Below are 20651 nucleotides of genomic sequence, written 5' to 3' on the forward strand. Positions count from 1 at the left end.
ATTCAGATTTTGTGGCTATGTCTAGTTTGTGCTTCTGCTCTTCAAACTGCAGTTTTATTAAGAATGCATAAGTTTCATGCTAGAAGTTTTCAGTGCTTGCGGTATGCAGTCCTCTCAGTATAGGAAACAGTAGTGACTTGGATTAAGACCCAAGTTGTTTTATTTAAATTCATATATGAGACACAGGCAACATGCATTGACCCCAACGTTTTAAGTCCCGACTATGCTACCTGCAATAGAAAAGACTGAAGAAGGAAATTAACTTTTGTTCATCTCTATGTAACTGGATCACTTCATGAGATTGGAGACTGTTTTGTGAAATACAAGTAGAAATCTGTTTCATGATGAAGCTGAGGCTATGTCCAGGAATTATGAGGTTTTTGTGATTTAGGAAGAGCACCTCCTGGAGGGGGGAGAGTGCTGTGCCTGGAACAGTTAATCTGCTCTGAGAACAGGGCTATGTTGAGATGCTGACAGTTATGTTTATGTAACTGTTTCCTCCAGCACTAGGGTAAGTTGGCAAAGGGACTGAATTTTCAGACACACAAATTCCAGCCACACACCCATGCTAGGGTGTGATGAGTCAACACAGGTGAACATACCTTCACCTCTTTCAATGTAGTAGCTCTTGAACTCAATTACCTATCTAGTTATCCTTTGGTCATTGTTTTCATCATGTTCAAATATTGTATGGAATGAAAACTTTCTGAACTAATTACACTCTCAATATGTAGTATTTTAAACAATTAAATAAGAGTGAGTATATACTAAATTTCACAATTATTAAATAATTGTAATGTATTATAATCCAGATTTTACAATTTTTGACTGGCAAGTTTAGCAATAAAAAAACTGATAATCAAGAATGTTCTCAATCACAAATGTGCTTAGAACTTAAGCACATTTAGTCTCCATTCTCATATCTATATGATGACAATCCATAATTATCATTCATATATAAATATGTGTGTGTGTGTATGTACTATATTTCATCCTCCTGTATGTCCCTTCAAATCCTCACTTACAATCCATGCAAGAATGGATGGACTCTCTGGCCAGTGCTGTAAAATAAATAAATAAATTTCCCATAATTTATTAATAATATTTCCATAATATTCCCAATTCTTATTCACATCTGGGCTTGTGAGAAATGGAAATTTTCTGGGGTCTATTTCTGGAGACTGTCAACAGTTCTTTGGCAGCACACAAAGAGTGTGTCCTGCCAGAAGAATATTATTGAATGGATTCTAATATTAAATTCAATACAAATTCAAATTGTTTATTACAGCCATAATGCCAAATACAGTAAAATATCCAATAACAAAACTATTTATATACATATCTTTATAAATAACAGAAAACCTATGAGTATAATGAGAGATAAATAAGAATGTGCTGACAATATGTGCCCAAAGTTACCTTATCAGGAAGATGGCTCGTATACTGTACGTTTACAGAAAATTAAAAGGTCTAATGTTAAAAAGGAGGAATACCTGCTTCCTATGGACCAAATACTCCCTAACCACATAGCAGAAACCCTAAGGATGGTTGCATGGATAGTTAGAAAAAAGGTTGTTAGAAAAGTTGCAATTTGATCAGTATATGTCTTTTGCATATGGATACTTTAATAAGAATAAACAGGTTAAACAAGTGTATGTACAGTAGATTCAGGATACTTTCAAGAATAGCTGCTCCTGTATAGTGAAAACTCCATATTCTGAGACCATTGCAGAGTTCATGTTGAAGTCCCATTGTACCCCATTTGATATCAGCAGTTACTTCTGTTTTTTCATTGGCAGTTCCAACACATTGAAAAAATTGCCACTAATGCTAAGGCATGCCTCCTCTTCAATACAATTTAGTGTCCCAAAGTCATTAAAGAAGCAAGCAACGAATAAGTATCTAAATAATCCGTGACCCGTCAAAACTGCGCTCGACTAAGCCGCTCCCGATTAAACCGCGTTGCTGACGTCATCAACAGGGCAACAACAGCCAGCACGGAGAAAGAAGGGAGCTTTAAATAGCGCTTTGAAAGCAAGCCGATTCAACTTAAGGTAAGGGTTAGGTTTAGGGTTAGGTTTAGGGTTAGGTTTAGGGTTAGGTTAAGGGTTAGGGTTAGGTTTAGGGTTAGGTTAAGGGTTAGGGTTAGGTTTAGGGTTAGGTTAAGGGTTAGATTAAGGGTTAGGTTTAGGGTTAGGTTTAGGGTTAGGTTAAGGGTTAGGGTTAGGTTTAGGATTAGATTTAGGGGGGTTAGGGTTAGGTTTAGGGGTTAATTTTAGGTTTAGGGTTTACAGCGTGCTTCTGTCTCCGGGCTGTTGTCGCCCTGTTGATGACGTCAGCAACGCGGTTTAGTCGGGTGCGGTTTAGTCGAGCGCGGTTTTGTGGTGGAACCAAATAATCAACAGTAGACCATATATAAGAACATATTCAACATGGGAGTGAAGTACTGAGCCCTAAATTCATATCCTGGAAAGCATTCATTATGGCCAAAAATACAATATAATTTACCCATGGGCCTTAAATGTCATATTCTCTCTTTCCCCACTTCTCTTTTTCACCTCTTACTGTTATATTGCTTTGTTTCAAATATGACACTATCCTTTCATAATGCAAAGCTTATTGTAAAAAAAAAACCAATAGGTGAAAAACATTGAAGAAATTTCAAAAACTTTGGAAGAAGCGATTATACAATTTTTGTTTTCCTTTATAGGTTCACCAATATTATCCAGATCAGAGCTGTAATGGGGAAGAAAACACCTCAGGGTTGAACCAGCCATTTTTCTGAGGTCCTTTTGTTCTGCATCTTTGGGTGAAAGCAACTGGAAGACTAAGTCCATTTGCTGTTGTTGCTGCCATACCTTCCCTATAAACCAGTTTCTCACTTCCAAACCAGCTCTCTGGGGAACCAGGAGAAGATTGAAAGGGATATTCTCACCCCAGCCAGGTCTGCTAAATATAAAAAGGGAAACCAAAGAAAAGCTGAGGGAGTCAGTAGCTCAGCCAAGCTGAGGTAAATAATAGGAGGCCAATGGTGAACTCCAGAATTTAAATAGAAAAAAAGCTTTATGTAAGCCATATGAAGGTACACACATACATAAAGTTAAAAAAGATAAAATGGAAAAAAAAACTTAACGCTTTTCTTACCATAGCTAAACAGCACAATTTCCAATCTTGTCTGAGGGAATCTCTCATGCTGGACTCCAGCCAACTTCATCACCAGACTCCAAATGCTTCCCGCCAAAACCTGGCAGAACCTCCCTTCTTTCTCTCTATTGGTCCTCAGGGGTCAGATGATTCTTTCTGGGCACATAAAGCTGGCTGGTGATTTGAAGGCCAGCTGTTTACCACTACAAGAGCATATGCAGAAATTCATGTGATAGCAAAGCTTTTTTAAACCAAGCTTTCAGTTGAGACTTGCCCACTGTCAAATATAAAATTCCATCAGATTTTTGATTCTATCCATTAATTCTAATCTGTATTCTCTACCACTTCTTCATTTGGATTCTTCCCCTCTTGTAACACATAAAATCAGTTAAGAGCAAAGGTATGACTGAGAACAATGTCATATAGTATAATACATTATTTTATGTTATTCATATAAATAAATAATGAACATGGGCCAGATTTTCCTCTGGTGTGCAAATTATTGTGAAATAACTGGCTAGCCATATATGATGTATTCTTACAGAGGAGCAACTTCAAAAGTGCCAGGGTATATAAGAGCTTTCTCTCAAATGAGGATAAACGTTTCCTTATAGCTTAGCAGTTGCATCAAATTGCCAGATCTTTTAAAATTTATTGTAGATTTCATGACTGTTACATCGACATATTCTACTATGTTTGGAATGGCAGTGTACTGTAAAATATAATGGCATATAAAGCCAATCTGACTAATATAAAAGAGAGCTGCCTAAAAGGGTTCTTATGCCAAAGATATGGAATATGTTTCTGCCACTAAGATGGAACTGCAGTAAAAGGATTTTTAGCTTCAGATGCCAAATGACATGGATTTGTCCTGGGTCTACACTTGCAACATGTTAAAATATCCAACCAAATGACATTCTATTTTGCTAGCCCTTTCCAGTGAGTTTCTGAAAACTCTCAAGTTTTATTTTGGCTGATTGTGATGCACTGAGTTAAGTTTGCTGTTGCACACATTCCTACAGATTTTACTGAAGTTTAATTTACCTATGGTCTCTAAAGCTTTATATACATATACATACATACATACACACATACACACATACTAAATAGGAGGGATACGGGCGATCCGCTGCAGGGTAGGGCTGAGGATTACGTCCAGTTCCTCGCAGACAAGGTTGCTCGGTTCCGGGCGGACCTGGACTCCAATTCTGCAGAACCAGCCGAGGCACTAAGGGATGATCTGGTAAGCCATCGCTGGGTTGAGTTTCAAGCTGTTACCCCTGAGGATGTGGACAAGGCGATGAGAGCTGTAGGAGCCTCCACATGTGTGCTGGACCCGTGCCCCTCCTGGCTGGTTGTCAACAGCAGAGAGGTGACATGAGGCTGGATCCAGGCGGTTGTTACCGCCTCTCTTTGGGAGGGGGTCTTTCCCCCCGCTTTAAAGGCGGCGGTGGTGAGACCCCTCCTGAAGAAACCATCCTTGGATCCAGCTGTTTTAAATAACTATCGTCCGGTCTCCAACCTCCCCTTTGTGGGGAAGGTTGTTGAGAAGGTGGTGGCCTTTCAGCTCCAGCGGTCCTTGGAGGAAGCCAGTTATCTCGATCCTTTCCAGTCAGGCTTCAGACCTGGCTGCAGCACAGAAACCGCTTTGGTCGCATTGACCGATGATCTTTGGAGAGCCAGGGATGGAGGCCACGCCTCCATCCTGGTGCTCCTTGACCTCTCAGCGGCTTTCGATACCATCAACCATGGTATCCTTCTGCGACGACTGCAGGAGGTGGGGGGTGGGAGGCGCTGTTCTACAGTGGTTCTCCTCCTACCTCTCAGACAGGTCGCAGTCGGTGTTAGTTGGGGAGCAGAGATCGACCCCTAGGCCCCTAACGTGTGGGGTGCCGCAGGGTTCGGTCCTGTCCCCCTTACTTTTCAACATCTACATGAAACCGCTGGGTGAGATCATTCGACGGCATGGGATAAAATACCACCAATATGCGGACGATACCCAGTTGTATCTGTCCGCCCCGTGCCAACTCAACGAAGCGATGGATGTGATGAGCCAGGGTCTGGAGGCTGTTAAAGACTGGATGGGGGTCAACAAGCTTGTGCTCAATCCAGAAAAGACCGAGTGGCTGCTGTGTTTCCCTCCCGCGAATTGGCCAAGTGTTCCATCTCTCAGGCTGGGGGGTCAAATTATACGCCCCTCAGACAGGGTTCGCAACTTGGGAGTCCTCCTGGACCCACAGCTGACCTTTGAACATCATTTGTCAGCTGTGACCAGGGGGGGCATTTGCCCAGGTTCGCCTGGTACACCAGTTGCGTCCCTACCTGAACCGGGAGGCCCTCACAACAGTCACTCATGCCCTTGTGACCTCTAGGCTGGAATACTGCAATGTGCTCTACATGGGGCTGCCCTTGAAGAGCATTCGGCGACTTCAGCTAGTCCAGAATGCGGCCGCGCGAGCAATTGTGGGTGCACCTCGCTTTACCCACATTACACCTATCCTCCGCAAGCTGCACTGGCTGCCTGTCGATCTCCGGGTGCGCTTCAAGGTGCTACTTATCACCTATAAAGCCCTTCATGGTAGTGGGCCTGGGTATTTGAGAGACCGCCTACTGCCAATTACCTCCACTAGACCGATACGATCACATCGATTAGGCCTCCTCCGAATTCCATCTACTAGCCAGTGCAAACTGGCAACTACCCGGAGGAGAGCCTTCTCGGTGGCTGCTCCGACCCTCTGGAACGAACTCCCCGTGGAGATTCGGACCCTCACCACCCTCCAATCCTTCCACGCCGCTTTGAAGATCTGGCTGTCCCGGCTGGCCTGGGGTTAAGATTCCAACCCCACCCGAATTGTGTGACTGTTGTGCTCTCTTTTAATATGTTGTATTGTTTCCATATTGGAATACTGTTTGTCTTTCCCCCCCTCCCTTTTTGAATTGTGAGCCGCCCTGAGTCCCCCCAGGGAAAAGGGCGGCATACAAATAAAGGAAATAATAAATAATAATAATAATACACACATGTATATGTATGTATGTATATATGTATGAATGTGTGTGTGTATATATATATATATATATATATATATATATATATATATATATATATATATATATATATATATATATATATATATATATATGTATGTGTATATATGTATGTATGTATGTATGTATGTATGTATGTATGTATGTATATATATATATGTGTGTGTGTGTGTGTGTGTGTGTGTGTGTATATGCACAATCTTAGCTTTATCCTTAACAGTAATGACACATTTCAAATCTAATTCCCATTAAGCAACATCCTTTAACAATATAGGAATAATACTTTTTTATTTGAAATAGTGTTGTATCTTGAAGCCATCTCTGCTTCTGCTTCTTTGCTCAGGTTTTTATTATTATTATTCTGGAGGAATCAGTTGCAACAGAAAAATAACCTGATCTTGTTGGCTTCATGTAGTAAGTAATTAATACATGACACAACATTAGCAGTACCTGGATTTGGCAGAAGCAAAGGTCAGGCATGAAGCCACTCACCCTCAAAGACCTCCAAGCAGCTGCTTGCCACTGGTCGCCTATTAAATTTGTTTACTCTTTATGAGATTGATAGTTGGAGAACAGGAGGAAAATGCCTCTGTAACAGATCAGGCACGGGAGCCAAAGCATTCTGCATACTTACATCTATGATCGCACCATAGGTCAAAAGCTTGCATTCCTAAGAATATATATCTAAGCGCCAGGGGTCAGATGAGAAAGTTATGATAGAAGAGAACAGTAGCTTTAATCTTGGCCTCACCTACTTCTTTACTCATAATTAGAATACTTTGGCAGGTTACTAATGCATGACTTTCAGACAGGCTTGAGACCTCTAAAAGGAAAAGGGCTGATTTTAAGTGTTGCTTTGAAATGCTACAGACCATATTCAAGAAGCTGAAGAAAATGAAATCTGATCAGCTCAAAAATCCACCACTTAGATGTCATAATCCATTCCATGATGCAAATCTAGATGGACATATTGGATTTAAAACTCAGATTGTTTTGCTCTTTCTAATGACATTAAATGAGAAAAATAAATAATTTATCCAACTTTACAGGAGGCTTTAAACATATAACTTTTATTTGTTACTATATAGTATTACTATAATAATAAAATTGTAGGTTTTTTTTCACTTGCAGAGAAAACACAAGTCACAGGCTATATACAATAGGTCAGTATCCTTTCCATTTTGCACATATTGGTCTAAGATTGAAAAAAAGTGGCATATGGATTCTCATACTTGGATGATGATGCCCAAAGCAAGGATTTATTGAAAATTAAACTAGTTAGAAAAATTTCCAAAAACTGTCTAAATACCTGAGAAAGTAAGACATAGTGTCAACCTATTTCAGCAGATGTTCAGGATTCATACATTTGATCATTCTCTGAAAAAGAGTGCTGTTGAAGAATTTCCTAGGATTTCTAATAGGAACATGGATTTGAATCAGGGATATATTTTAATTTAATTAACACAGTTAATTCATGAAAAATTTAAATGTTATATAGGTTTATATCCTTTCCTTGATATGAGAATAGCCATACCTCATCTTGATTGGGGTCTAAAAGGCTAAAATGTTAGCTATTCATTCCTTTTTGATCTAGAAGTATTAATGACGGGTTGACAAGTAATATGGTGCCAACTCATCCAGCTCTCCATTCTCTGTAGGACCTGCATAGTGACATTTTCCCTTCTAGGGCCACAACTGTCTTGCTGTAACAGAGTTGATGCCCCATTCCCATTGGACACTTATCTCTGGACAAGATAGAAATATTCTTAAGAGCTATGAGAAGGAATGTAGCAGCCCAGGGGCAGCATGGAGCAAGGATGTGTGTGTGTATATATGGATGGGTTGCTATATAAATAGATGTGTTATGCTGTAAATAGCCCCTGTGCGGCCATAGTCTGATGACAGAAGGACATTCCACATTACCCCAGAAGTAGGCCCAAGCAGCTGTTGCTTGGGGACTACTCCTGGGAATACAAAGGGCAAGCCATTCATACTTTCCAGCTGTACTTGTTTTATTGGATTGGCATCTTTTTTTTCTTACTCTTTGTACCAACTGCTGCTTTGAACTCCTGTCATATAAGAATTGGAACATAGCCTTTAAGTGCTGTTATCATGGCTGGTACAATTAGCCCTAAAAATGGCCTGCGGGATGGAATATGTAGGGGACTGCATGTGTCTTTTCTGAAATCATGCCGTTGCTGACGTGTTACTGGCTCCTAATAGGTGTTCTGCTCTTACAGGGGAAGAAGCACTTGATAACTGCTTAGTAACTTCCCAATACACTCCCCAACAGGACTTAATTTCTAAAATGAGAAGTGTGAGGGTTTAATGCCAAGTAGATCATCAGCATCACCATTGTGTACGTATCTAATGGTTGGTATTCTGTCGTTAAGAGTATTTTAGCAAAGACTGAATATCCTTCTGTCAGACCAAATTATTTTCTGCATGGCATGTGACGACCGAGCAGTGAAATGCACTAGATGACCAAAATACTGTTCCAATTGCCTTTATTAGCCAAAAATAAGTTGTTCTCTGTCCTCAAAGAACTGAACATCTAAATCAGTTATTAATTAAGATTTCCAAGTATGTTAAATTACAGACCTTGGTATCCTCAGCCAAATATAAATCATGAATGCAAAAATGTTACACAGGTAGTCCTCAACTTACAACCATAGATTTAGCGACTGTCTGAAGTTACAATGGCACTGAAAAAGCAACTTTTGATCAGTTTTCATTCTTACACTGTTGCAGTGTTGAATTCTCATCCCTTTCCTCCCTTTTTCTATGTCAACTTGCTTGATAGTAGTCATGGAAACGCTTTACAAGTTGACACAAGCCTATAGTTGTGTGATCAAAATTTGGGCGCTTGGAAACTGGCATGCATTTATGACAATTGCACTGTTCTGAAGTAATGTGATCACTATTTGTAACCTTCCTACCTGGCTTCCAACAAGCAAAGTCAATGGGGGGGGGGGAGATTTGCTTAATGACCACATGATTCACTTAACAATTTCCATGGTTGGCTTAACAAATATGGCACAAAAGATTGCAAAATGGGGAAAACATACTTAACAACTTTCCTGCATAGCAATGGAAAGTTTCAGCTGCAATTGTAAATAGAGGACCACCTATACTCTATCTTGGAAGCCACTTTACCACATTTGTATATGAGAAAAGAACATTATTATTTCTTGTTTTTCATATGCTCATAGATACAATCCTCTAATTCCCCTGTTTCTGACATTTATTTTTTTTTGCTGTGAAAACAAGATTTTTATTCTCCAATGTAAATCATTAGACAAGGGAGAGCAGCTGAATATACAGCAGTATTTTCCCAAACTTTTTCCTCATTACCAGTTTTCAAAAAGTTTGACTCTGAACTTCAAGGTCTGGTTATTTTTCCCTATCTTAAGCATCCATCATAATTTCAAATGGTCACTAAATGAATGGTAATTTAAGGACTATGTATATTATAAAAATAATATCATTGACTGATCTTTTTATCATTTCAACAAATCCCCATTGGTAATTTCATCAATTTTAGGTCTTAATAGAAATTCTTTGGGAAATTTTCAAATATATTTTAGTACATATGGCAATCTTTAAGTCAGTTTAAATGTCCTTTTGGTGTTGGGTAATGGGTTCAGTTGTTTCCCAAAGAACAACATTTTTACCCAATTTTGGATAATTTACCCAGGTTTCATAACCACTTATATATAGTAAAGTAAGGGGCTAGAGAAGTTATTTTAAAAGAAGAAGAAACAAATATCCACTGGTAATAAACCTGAGTAACAACAAAAGAAGAGATGTAATGTGGGCCTTAAAAATTGACTTGATAGAAAGGTTGGGTAAAAACAGAGGAGGGGAAACAAAGCAAACTAAGAAACAGTAAAAGACATCCAGGTCAATAAACAAAAAATATAAATATATAAATGGGTTGCCATGTAGGATATTTTAAAAATAAGGGACAAATAAAGCTTGATGTTAATGCCCAGAACAACAAGGAACGAGCATCATCTCTGAGTGTCTATTGTTAGTTTTAAAACTCCAGGTATGATTACCGTATAAGCATTAATTTTTTTCAGTTCCTTAATCCAGTTACAGTATTCTGATATATTGTTTTAGGAAATATAAATACAATTTTAATACTTTTTTTTTAAAGTAGTGGTATCATTTCACTGGAATTGGAAGCCCAGCAGGAATCACACTGGGAGGTGAGATGCGATAGGAGGACCTTGTGACATTAAGCCATGAATTCCCTTGCGGTGTACCATGCCATAGAACCTTGTGCCACAAAATGCGCTTGGTCTTCTGGAGATTGGGACAGGTGGTGGGATTAGTTGTTAATGAGACCTTATATAATAAGGTCAGGTGCAAGGTTCCAGTAGGATCCTGGGCCTGTTGAATGGCAGCTCTATCCTTAGCAGAGCCTCTCACAGCCCCTGGCTGCCACTCCCAACTCATGTTGGGGTGTATTAGCACCTACACTCCCCACATCTCTTAGCAGCAGCTGCACCTGACAAACTTCCCATTCTCTAATCGCTCTAAATATAATGCAGCGGGCCGAGTCCTTAGTGTGGGGTCAATGAGGTGGGCTTGGAGGTATATGCTGTCCCATAGCTGTTTTCTCCCTCCTAAAACGAGATGGAAAATAGAAGTCATGTGGAGTTAGCATTTAAAAAGAAATAGAACCATCATAGCCAGAGAAGATTATTTTCCCATTTTCGTGGAGTAGCGTGCATTGCTATATTGATCAATAAGAAGTATGGCAATATACATAGGGAAAAATCAAGGTGGCATCTTTATTAGTACTGTTTAAAGTGTCACAAAAGAAGGAATAAATTATTCAGTCTTTGGCGAATAATGGCTATTAGACTAGATAGCAATTTGACTGCTTTTAAAGGCCATTTCTATCCGTCTCGGTTAAATTGTAAACAAATTGGTAAAAACTAATGTTTACTAATATTATGTAACAATTTGTAGCTTTAAATAAATAAAGCGCCACTTTGCTTAAAGAAGAAAAAATATTAATAGTTTATTAATAATTAAAATAACTTTTCTTGTGTGGGAAATATTTACTAGTTAAAGCTAATTAGAAAACCATTGTCAGATATTCTGTGGAAACATTGACACGTGTATAATGCATAGCTTGAAATAACTAAAATGTTTCTCATTTCTGTTTCTGTAGTTGAAGAATAAATTAGATACAAATTTTATGAAAGACTAGAAATAAAATCTTCAAAAAATATCCTTGGTTTCTTTTCATTTTTTCTTGGTTTCTTCTGACAAACTTTTTGCAAGCTTTAATAAATCTCCTTTATAAATTTAATATGGGGAAATTATCCAGATAATTCTCTTAATAATTAAAATGAATATACAAGTAACAAATCAAGATATCAGCTGATTTATTTTGTCTTTTCGGTGTAACATCATTTTCTATGTCATTCTTGTAGCCTCTCATTTTTAAATCCACTTTCAAAACAGTCTCATTCATGTCAGGTAATATTTGTTATTCTTCCACTCTTTTCTTTTTCATTTTTTTTATTGAAGTGAAGTAACAGCTTTTAAAATTAACTTCTGGGTCCATTGTTCAAAAATATCCTTCAATATGTCCAATGTTAAAATATTTTGCTTCGTTCTATTTTAGTAAGTGAAGTTTGAGTGTTGTTCTTCTCTAATAGTAATCTTTAGTTTAGTATTTTAATCAGATTATCTGGAACTGTTTACTAACCAATAATTACTGCTGGATTATTGTTGGACCTAAAAAGCAGATATATTACTACTGGGAATTATTCTTTTCTTGGCTCTTGACTTTTCTCTTTCTACCCCATTATGGATGTTTACAAAAAGCACAGAAATTAAATTACACAAAGTACAGCTATTTTATGCAGAGAATAATTGCCAATCTATATAGCAGATGAATGAGGACTATCCAGGTTCAAATTATCTATGACTTTACCATTTAAAACCCAGTTTTAATCAGTGAATTATATAATAAATGCATTGCTCACCACAATTACTTAAAAATTCAACTGACAATTTTTCTTAGTGCACTCTAATATTCAGTTGCATTTTGTATTTCTGACATAGGAATTGCAACAATTTCTGATTGTGACATGCTTAGTATTGTAAAATTTGTACATGTTGATCTTTGCCATCTTATAACAGTTTCACTAGGTAGATTTTTTGTCTCTCTGTACAGTAGAACCTCTGGTCATGAATACTTCTGACCATGACCAAATTGGGTTCTGACCCCCCAAAAAATCACATTTTTTTCTGTAGCTGATTTCCTCTACCATTTTTTTGTAAGCACCAAATTTCCAAAATTAGGTTCGGGTCACAACCAAATCGGGTTGCAACCAAAGTGATGGAATGAAATATGGTCTTGACCAGAGGTTTAACTGTATCTTGGTGGCGTAAAGATCAATATTTTGCATTACAGGTTTTTTTTACATTTTTCATTTCAGGGGTAGTTGATTTTGCAGTTGACTTTCATCTTGCCCAGATGGAGATAAGAAGGATTTGGATGAGACAGGCTGTACCAGAGAGGGCAATATTCCAACCAGAAGACGTATAGAAGCCGACAAATCAGCCAGATTATGAGCTACAGCCTCCAGTTGGGAACCTTGATTCTTAATAGCAACAGAGATAGAACCTAGTTCCCCATTGAGACCTTTCATTGTATGGACCAAGTTCCTCAGGGCTTGTGAACAGCAACATCTTTGATCTGCTTTACTTTGTTCGTGCTTTATAAGACAGTCTGGGGATGATTCGCAGTGTTCAGAATAGGTGACAGGTTTGGCAGATGAGACATTTGGATCTGATGTTTTGGTCAGACCTAATATAGTAGAGAAAAGTAACAGTGACTTTTCAATATCCCAACATATCCCATTAGTAGCTAAGAGAACAATCCTTCCCAGCATGGTACTTTCTATATACATTGCATACATTGACTGAGAATTATGATAACTAAATATCCCAACATATATGTTGTATAATGAATTTGAAACTCCCACAATGTTGATAGGGATTTCTATGATCTCCCAATAAATATTGAAGTCATCAGGATAAGGGAATGTGCTGTAAAGAAATAGATATGACCTTTAAAAAACAAAGAACCTTTTCCTAGCCTAACAGTGAATATTTATCTTCAGTACTTACATGTTTTCCATAATTTACCTTTTGAGTTGAATAAATTGTCTCCCAATTGCCCATTCAAAGTTCTTGGACTTGGGTACTGTTGGCTTGAATTGAAAACTTCATTGGAAATAAAGATAGATTCTGGTGCTGTTGGAACAACATTTTGTAGGAATATGAAATGAAATGAGATTTCAGAATTTTGCAAAAAGCACATTAAAAAAATCCAGTATGTTTTGCTTTTGGTGGATAGCTAGAGTTTTCTAGAAATCCCTTTACTCAACTTCTCTTTCTCTAAAGCAGAGGCGAGGAACTATGCCCCCTTCAACTGGCTCAGAAATTCGAGGAGTTGAAGTCCACATGTCATAAAAGGGCCATTGCTCTCCAGTCCTATTCTAGAGGAGAGGAGAAATGCTAGCAGTAGCTACCATAGCTATTTACTTTGAAAGGGGAAAACTAGGTTAGGTTCATAAGACATGTATTTATCCATGGTTTAACTATGATTTCTTAATAAGCCACAATTTTATGAGAGTCAGAATGTGACAGTGGTTAAAGAACTGGGCTAAGACTGAAAAGCCATTAATTTCAGCTCTGCCTTAGGCACCAGCTGAATGATGGGAGACCTACCTGCTCTCTTTCAGTCCCATATAGACAGCAATGGTAAACCATTTTTTAAAATATTGCCAATTAAACTGCAGGAACTTGTCCAGATAGTTTTCAGAAGACAAAGCTGACTCTAAAGCATGTCTGTCTGTCTGTCTCTCTCTCTCTCTCTCTTTCTCTCTCCCTCCCTCTTTCCCTCCCTCTCCCTCTCTCTTTGCCATTTTCTTCTAAATTCTTTCTTCCTCATTTGATGACATTTTTATGACCTTTGAACATTTCTAAATACAGTAACATTTTCTCTCATGTTTACAGTTTGTAATGTGATGGTTTCCTTTAGATTGTCTATAATTCTATTGCTCCTTAGTTTGGGTACAGCATGTATATATAAATGCATGCACATATTTTTGATTGTTGAGAAAACATTATAAATATTCTATACCATGATGGTTGGGTTTAAATAACACTAACTCAAAATCAAACAAATTGCATTACAGTTTATTTTGAATTGTGTCCTCAGTCACACGGTTGTTGCAATAATACTAATGGAGAAGAGATTAGCTACTGCTGTTATATTTTGGATTCTTTTTTTCCTTAGCCATCCTGAACCACTTGTCAATGAAATGGGTGGCATATAAATTTAATGAATGAATAATAAATAGATAAATAAATAAAGCAAGCAAGCAACCTGCCTTTTCCTTCAGGAAGATAAAGAAACTAACAGAAAGGAGGAGCTGCCCCATCTATATGTCTGCTATTGATTTCCTGGAATTTTGCTCCAGGAGAAAAATGAAACTATATTTCCCCTTCTCCAAAGTAACTACATACCCTTCTTTTCTTGTAGCAAGAAAGACAAAGGTAAGAATTACCAATGCTAAAAGGGAACCAGATAGAGATTCATTATCCGCAACACATCCTATCTTGGGCCTTGCTTTGGGACTGTTACTCACCTGAGAGTTCTACAGGATGGGGATCTGTATTTGATTCCTCCTGTTTTTCTTGATTTGATTTCTCTTCATAATCTGTGACTTTGGAGGTAGTTGTTTCAATGTGCCTTTCAGGTTGCAAATTCTTTGTGGTTATAGGCAATTCCATCTCTTTTGCGACTTCCAATCTTTTTCTGAATTCAAACAATTCATTCCTCATATCAGATGCCCTTATGACTTTCTCAGGTTCCTGAATCCATGTGGCAGTGGTGATATCCTGATTTTCATTGAAAACATCATTGAATTCTATGTTCTTGGTAACTGGAGACACTTCAGCATTGCTATCCCAATAGATGGAAGGCGCTCTCTCAGGGTTAAATGATTGTGCAAATGGAGGTGGTCCTGCTCCTGATGGCCTTTCCCTGTCTGATTCAATATCTCTCGTGGATTTAAATTCTATGGATTGTGAAATGGGCATTTCCGTCCTCTTTTGAAATGATGACATGATCTTTGAAGAAATAGCTGATTCCGTCTCCTGAACATGCTGTGGGTTCTCTGAATTATACATAGTTTTATCTATGAGTCCGGGAGTTGTTGACTTTATTTCTATTTGAGATTCCGTATACCATGTGTTGGAGGATGGCTGAAAATTTTCAGTGGAAGAAATTGATTCTTTTTTCCATTTTTGTATGGACAGTCTTGTTTTAAGGAAGTTGTATGAATTTTTTTCCTGCATGTGCTGCAATGTATTTGGACTAAGTCTTGATTCAACAATACCTGAAGGATTTATTGACTTTGTCTCCTTTTCCAGTTCAATTTTGACACTTGGTGTTTTTAAAAAAGGCCCCACAGTGTACCATTGATTGAGAGACTTTATGTTTGACTCATCTGAAAATTCCTGGGTGTTTGTGGTAATCTCTGCTACATCCATCACATTTTGCAGCTCTGAATTGTTTGGAGATACTGGCTCAGGTGTGAGAGAGATTGGTTGTTCAGTTGCCTTTGAACTACCAATTGGTTTTTGGAACAGCAGACGTTTCCACTTGCCTAAAATCAGAAAATATTTACTAGTGTCAGATTTACCGGTGTTCTTTCCCCATAACACTAGTTATTTCTGGCCTTTCTCAGAAGCCTGGCAAATGTTCTCATTAAGCATTCTAGGATGAAAATAGGAAAGTTCCTCACCTGTGCAGATGACAGAAGCATCTTCATGATGATTGCAGTTATGCTTTCCCCAAGGCTTAGAATGACAGCGCTTTATAGTAAACTCTCTCCCAGTGCAGTTGACATCATCCAACCAGATAGGTCCAGATCCTGGTCCATATCGAGCATTGCCTGGACTGAGAAGTGGAGCTCCACAGTCCAACTCACGGCATACAACAGCTGCATCCGCCAAGTCCCAGCCATCATCACACACTGTGCCCCACTGGCCTTTGTACAACACCTCTACCCGTCCAGCACAGGATTCAGGGCCATCTACAAGTCGCAGATGCTGCTGGCCTAAGATACAAGGAGAAGGAAATGATTAAACAGAATTACAGGTAAATGTCTTCATCAAAATTTTGCCTTGAAGAACATGATTTCTCATTGGTGTATTTACTTGCATCAGAGAAAAATATGTAGTGTTTGAAACAATGGGGAAATGATCCTGCCTTGACTAGGGAAGGAAGAATAAATAGAAATTTTAAGAAAATGAAATATATGCAGTGCTTTATTTACCATTCTTTGGATATAAATTATTTATGATTGTTTCTGCCAACATCCACCCACTTTCCATGTTCTGTTTTCTAGTGGATTAAATATAATGAGAAAACATATCCACTTCTTTACTTCATATCTCTAATTAGAAGTCCCTGTTCTTCAGACATACAAGCAACTTTGGCTGGAACCATTCTATGAAATCCGAATACAAATCCATTTTAATCCATGTTTTATGGAGCCGTTGAGAAAGAACACTTCGTGAGTATTTACAACTAAAGTAAATATGATATGATAGGCCATCACTGGATTCCCCGAAGAGAGTACAAACTCTTCTTTACATGATTTGTTTCCTTCCAGAAATGGAAACTAGGAATTATCTTCCTATAAGATAATTTTAAAAAATCAACATTTCCTAAGAAAATTGATAGTCTTTTCTCACCAAGAGACAGATTTAATTAGGCATATGAACAGAATTAGGAAGACAGTACAAACTTCCTGGTATCTATGAAGACTTGGTCTTGAATTATTGGAGGAATACAGAGGCCTCATTCTGTTCCTTTTTATCTAGTTTTCCTCAACTACAAAAACCTGTAGAACACGAACAGCAATGCAAGACTGGTCAATAAGCTTCAACAGTATAGTTCTAGTGGAGTTTCATTTCAAATATGAATAGTAAGCCAGTAAATCATTAAACAAAGTACAATAACATCTCTCTATGTTACAAAACTACTGCCATTGAACACTATTTACTATTTCAGTATACGATTTTGGGTAAATGGGATACCTCTTACCCTAAATTGGCTAACTAAAGTAAGTGGTTACCAGAACCTAGCATGATTGCACAAACTTTATAACAGGGTTATAGAAATTTGCAGCAGTGGTGAAGGGGGGAATGGGTTTACCTCAGTTTAATGGCTCCACTTCCTCATCTGAGAGAGCCTGAGTTTTAATATATTTTCTCTTGAGGCATATGAAGAAGGATGTAAAATATATTATATTATAATATTTAAGCCGCTTTCTCTCCCCTTTTGCTTTCATAGATACTAGCATGGATACTTCCCACATATATAATAAAAACTGCTCCTGGATTATTTATTGCATCCTTTCCTAACTTAATGTTTTAGGTTGAGACTTTAACTTGGAAGGGTTTCCAGCAACTGTAACCAAAGGCAATGTGTTTCTTCATATCAGTAGGTTGGAGAAGACAGATCTAAGTTTTCATAAAAGAAGTAGTCACATATTTCTCCTTCTTACTCACCACTTTCTGAAATACCCCCTTTGAGAATTTCATCTGTGGGTTCTTGACTAGTCAAAGTTTCTTCCTGGTTTCTTATAAAGTGAATAGGATGTGGAATTTGATTTGGTGCCGCAGACCAGGATTTCTGAGGAGCTAAAGTCTTTGTAAGCATGGCTGTATGCTCTTCTATCATGGCAGCGGACATTGCACCTGTTGGAAAAGAAGTAAATAAATGACAGAGCGCATGCCACAGTAGTAATTCCACAATTCTTCAGAGCAAAAATAGTCTTGTATAAATGTATTGTCTTTGTAAGGGCTGAATACATGGGTGGCAACTTGAACTAGAAATTTTTATTAGCTTGATATAATGGATTTTCTCCAAAATAATCTTGGGGGAAATGATGAAAAGCTAAGCAATCTTCTCCCATTTCCTATCATTCACATGTATTAGAATACAACTCTATCAATTACACACCATCACAGTCTCTTTAACCATACCTGCTAGGATTTTGAGAGTTGCTGTCCCAACATCTCTGGAAAGTGCCAGAGTGTAAGCGACTATGTTAGAAATTCCTAGTTCTTTTTCCTATAGTGCTCCCCTTCAAGACCTAGTTTGGAATATGTTCTGGGAAGGGTAGGTAATTGTTGTGTCTTATCATTCTCACCTGAACACACAGCCCCAGCATCTTCACTGTGTCGGCAGTTGTTTATCCCCCAGGGACTGGTGTGGCAGTCTACCAACTTTGACTCTTCTCCTTGGCACTGCACATCATCCAGCCAGATAACACTGTTCCCCTCACCAAAGAAAGCACCACCTGGTGCTGCCAGAGCTTCTCCACAGTCCAGCTCTCGGCATATAACAGTAACATCCAGAAGGTCCCACATGTCATCACATACTGTTCCCCACTGCCCTTCATGAAATATCTCTAGCCGGCCAGAACACTGATTTCTGCCTCCCACAAGTCTTAGGGTTTCTGGAGAGAAAAAGAAGGAATTTAAGGCAGATTGTGGAACATATGAAGATAGGTTTGCTATATACCATGTTAAAAACGTAAAGATAACATCTCCCTTTCATCAAACTTGAATTTTCCTTACTTTAAGCTTGAAAACTACACATCCATAAATTTAGAGTATCTTTTTCTTAAGCGAAAAATATTTTTCTCTAAATCATATCCAAATCTTTTGCTTTATTTGTTTTTTATATAAAATTCTTTTAAATCATGAGGTCTGGTACTGCCTCTCCTCCTTACTTGCCCCAAAATATTAAATTTACAAATTATTTTTAAGTTAAATGACTCAGATCAAAATCAGTTGTATAAAATGGAGGCATCTCCCATCTCCCCAGTGACTTTTAATCCTGTTCTGAAGACTGACAATTTCTGTGAAAACAGTGGAAGTGTGAATTTTATAATTGTACTCACTCTCAGTAGGTGTAGGAGATACAAGTGGCCTTATGGTTGTTACTGCCTCCATTTTGCCCTTCTTGAAAGATGTGTGGGCAGGAATGGCAGTGAAAAGAGGGAAGCGTTGTTCTGTGTAAAGACAAGTGGGAAGGAATGTAGGTTTCATTGCTCCAGAAGGCACAGAAAGCTATAAAACTCAGATCTGTATGTATTGATTTATTTAAAACATTGGTACAGCTTCCCCATCTTAAAAACAGCTGCTTTTTTCTTCTCCTGTTCAATCATATCTGATTCTGGGAGACTGCCTGGAGAGTTTCCTTGGCAAAGTTTCAGAAATGATTTGCCATTGCCTAGGCCTGAGAAAAAATAATTGGCCCACAGGCAGGTGGGTTTGTACCTAACTTGGGGCTCAGAGGTGGGTTGCTCCCGGTTCGGCCCAGATCAGGTGAACCGGTAGTAGCAGTGGTGGGATGCTCTGCCCACCCGTCTGGACACTTCTGTGCATTTGCGAGTGTGCATGAGCATGCGAGCGAACCGGTAGTAAAAAATTTGGAAACCCACCACTGGTGGGAGCTAAAATTCATGGTTTCTAGCCCGATGTCTTAATCGCTGTGCCAAACTAGCTAAGGTGGGTTATACCCAACAATAAAAGCTATGTATGAATTAAAACGAAAACCATAACTCCACCCTACCCCGAAGGAAAAACAGAAGAGCCAGGTCTTTAACTGAAAATTAAAAGAGTCTCCAGGAAGAGGCATTCCATAGGACAATGGTTACAATGGAAAGGCATATTTTTGAGACCCACAATGGGGATGTACTTAAGGGAAGGAACTTGGAGCATGCCTTGGCATATCTAATGAGATGGGTAGATAACTCAACAAGAGGCTGTTTGAGGGGCTATCCTTGCATTCAACTCTTTACATCAGGTTACACTTAGTACAGTAAGAGGCTCAACTTTGAAAGAGGATTTGGTCAATTATTTATTAGTTAAGTTTCAAGGTGTGGACAGAGGAAAACTTCTCCATTAAATTAGATGCCAGGAATGTCCCTATATTAAAGCTAATATTGGAAAGACTCCAATTGTCCCCAACAAGCTTTTATTATAACTTAAACGTTTGTCTTTGTTTCTCAAATACTGATGTGTACTTGAAACAGATTTGGTAACTACTCTAAGTTAAGACTGTGTGATAATCAATTCATCTGGTATAGCCAGCTGTATGGAGGAGCAAATATTTGGACCTCTGTAAAGAAAGTGTAAAAATATTTGTAATGTCAAGAACTGACATCCAGTTGTTATTTATGTAGTATATAGAAAACATTTCCTGTGTCTGAACAGTTGGGCCTGGAACAAAAATTGCTTTTAAAGAAATATGATGATATTATTGCTTCAGGCACAGTTTCCTACTCTTAGTTTTTCTTATTTTTTTCTGGGATTTAGGTAATGGTGAGAATTGTGTT

The 20651-nt window shown here is 38.2% G+C and overlaps 1 protein-coding gene across 1 annotated transcript; it reads right to left on the reverse strand.

Annotated features, from left to right (window-relative positions):
* Window positions 1-10976: 10976 nt before the first annotated feature.
* LOC106550456 (uncharacterized) lies at window positions 10977-19316 on the reverse strand. Its single transcript, XM_014068372.2, has 7 exons — window positions 19212-19316; window positions 18456-18764; window positions 17812-18000; window positions 16038-16352; window positions 14877-15899; window positions 13369-13476; window positions 10977-13027 (listed from the first exon to the last, which is right to left on the reverse strand). The coding sequence occupies exons 1-7, from the start codon at window positions 19261-19263 to the stop codon at window positions 12648-12650; spliced, it is 2376 nt and encodes a 791-aa protein (XP_013923847.2). The 5' UTR covers window positions 19264-19316; the 3' UTR covers window positions 10977-12647.
* Window positions 19317-20651: the final 1335 nt, after the last annotated feature.

Source organism: Thamnophis sirtalis, unplaced genomic scaffold (genome assembly GCF_051295495.1).
Source record: "Thamnophis sirtalis isolate CommonGarterSnake01/CBP01778 unplaced genomic scaffold, rThaSir2_p1.2 scaffold_4, whole genome shotgun sequence".
NCBI lineage: Eukaryota > Metazoa > Chordata > Lepidosauria > Squamata > Natricidae > Thamnophis > Thamnophis sirtalis.